Genomic DNA, 2500 nt, shown 5'->3' on the forward strand with positions numbered 1-2500 from the left:
GAGAGAGAGAGAGAGAGAGAGAGAGAGAGAGAAAGAAAGAGATAGAAAAGTGCCGTGGCAAAACGAGACCGCACCCCGTTGGTCCGGAACGTTATTTCCGTCGTACACGTGAATCCTCTTTCTAAGTTACGAACGATCTAAAGATCTTTCAGTGTATCAGCATCCCCGTTACAATTCGTTCGTCATCTTTAAGAAGTTCGAAGATAGTTAAGAGAGATTTTTAAACGAGGAATGATACATGGTAATTATTTTACTTTGATATCTTTTCTTTCTTTTTCTCTCTCACTCTTTCACTCTCTCTCTCTCTCTTTCTTTCTTTCTCTTTTTCTTGTTTTCTCTCTCCCTCTCTTTCTCTCTCTCTTTCTCTCCCTCTTTTTTTTCTCTCTTACTTTTATTTTCCTTTCTCTCTTTTACTTTTCCTGTTTTATATTTTCATCTCACTTTCTGACATTTTGTTTTCTCCTTTCGTTTTTTTTTTCTTTTTTTTTTCCTTTTATTTTTTTTTTCTTTCTTTTTTTTTTTTTTTTAGATCTGATAAATTCGCAAATATTTACTTTCGAGAGGAATCTTCTATTCCTTTTTTTTTCTTTTTTCTCTTTATTTTCTTTTTCCTTCATTTCTATTTTTTTTTTTTTTTTTTTTCTTTTTTCTTTTTTACTTTTATTTGACAGAGATATCGTTAAATGAATTGTTTAATTTTCAATTGCTATGAAAGTTTATTTATTATAAATTTTCAAAAAGAAAAATAATTATAATTAATTACTTACGTATATATTTTGGTATTATCGAAAATTAATTTTTATCGATAACGAATATAATAGAGCAAAAAAAAAGAAAAAAAGAACAATTAATCATAATACGATCTTAATAAAATATTTATTAGTCAAAATGAACGAACAATTTAATAATACAAAATAAAATATCCATCTTGCCAAATGAATGTTAATTAATCATATTGAATGTCTGTTGAGAGACGCGACAATGTCGTAGGCGTCAGTCTCAAGGTTTAAAAAGAAAAAAAAAAAAAAATAAAAAAAAAAAAAAAATAAAAAAAAAATAAAAAAGAATAAGAAAAGGAAAACTTGCAACGCAATCTTTCGATATTGTTCTCCATTACATATATACCTTATTATTATTACGATCACGAACAGATGTCCTTGTTCAATATTCATAGTTTCTCTCTCTCTCTCTCTCTCTCTCTCTCTCTCTCTCTCTCTCTCTCTCCCTCTCTCTTTCTATCTCATCAACCATAATCCACGTATGCATGATCGTAATCGTATTACACGTGTAACCTATGAGCAGTGTCGTATACATTATAATATTGTATAGTATAATTAATACTCTAATTGATTTAAAACTCTCTCTCTCTCTATATATATATATATATATGCATATACATGTATATATATATTTATAAAAAAAAAAAAAAAAAAGAAAAAAAAAAGAAAAAAAAATTGAACTCGTTATTGTTATCTAAATTTGAAATTTTATCTGAAACATTTTGAAATTATTCATAGGAATATCTCTTATCGTTAAAGACGTTCCCTGGGTTGATCATTAATCTGGAATCGAGTGATAACGATATACATATCATAGTCGATTTAAATTCTATCATAATTAGTTCACATATACACGTAGAAGCAAAATGGTTCTAATATTTATACAAGCCGACTTCCGGAATTTATCGATAACTTTTTGATAAACCTTAATATAAGAGAATCTTAAAAATGTTACGAAACGATAATTAAAACTAGCGATAGCGATTGAAAATATCTAATTTACTATTTTTTTTTTCTCTTCTCTTCTTTTCTATTTCTTTTTTCGTAATTTTTTTTTCTTCTTTTATTAGGGGATATTTTTTTTGTTTTCATTTATTTATTATTATTATTATTATTATTATTATTATTATTATTATTATTATTATTATTATTATTATTATCTTTTTTCGATTAATTATTTTTAATCGAAACGACGAGAATTTAATTTCAATATAAGCACAATTATAGCACAATTGATAATCGAATCGAACGATTTGTTTTAATCAATTGATTCAATCGAATTTTCATCCTATCTATGTACATTTTTTATTTATATATATATATTTTTTTTTTTTGTAAAATCAAAATTTTATATCAATGATATATTCTAAATATCAAATTTATATATTGATAGTTAGATTCAATTTCAAATAACCTTTTTCCTCTTTCTTTCTTTCTTCTTCTTCTTCTTCTTCTTCTTCTTCTTCTACATTAATCGTAATTACGAGCGTGAAGATTTACATGGGTTAAAAAAAAAAAAAAAAGAAAATAAAAAAAACAAGACAAAAAAAATAATAATGATAATAAAAAAAGAAACGATCAGAAGAGAAAAAAGAAAAAAAAAAGAAGGATAGAACAAACGTACTGTGCGGTATCTCAAAATTTCTCCGAGGCTTAGAAAAAAAAAAAGAAAAAAAAAAAAAAAAAAAAAAAAAAAGAAAGAACGTAGAAAGTATTGAATA

At 25.1% G+C, this 2500-nt stretch overlaps 1 protein-coding gene across 3 annotated transcripts in view; it reads left to right on the forward strand.

Annotated features, from left to right (window-relative positions):
* The window catches only part of LOC124955269, a 70687-nt gene that overhangs the window by 23601 nt on the left and 44586 nt on the right, over window positions 1-2500 (forward strand). The window contains exon 1 of one of the 3 annotated variants that reach the window (XM_047509439.1): window positions 14-241. The exons of the other annotated variants lie outside the window; for them this stretch is intronic. Within the exon in view, the coding sequence (XP_047365395.1) occupies window positions 232-241 (10 nt within the window). The 5' untranslated portion in view covers window positions 14-231. Of the gene's footprint in view, window positions 1-13; window positions 242-2500 lie in introns of those variants that run through there. 3 annotated transcript variants of the gene reach the window in all.

The sequence above is a fragment of the Vespa velutina genome, chromosome 17 (assembly GCF_912470025.1).
Source record: "Vespa velutina chromosome 17, iVesVel2.1, whole genome shotgun sequence".
NCBI lineage: Eukaryota > Metazoa > Arthropoda > Insecta > Hymenoptera > Vespidae > Vespa > Vespa velutina.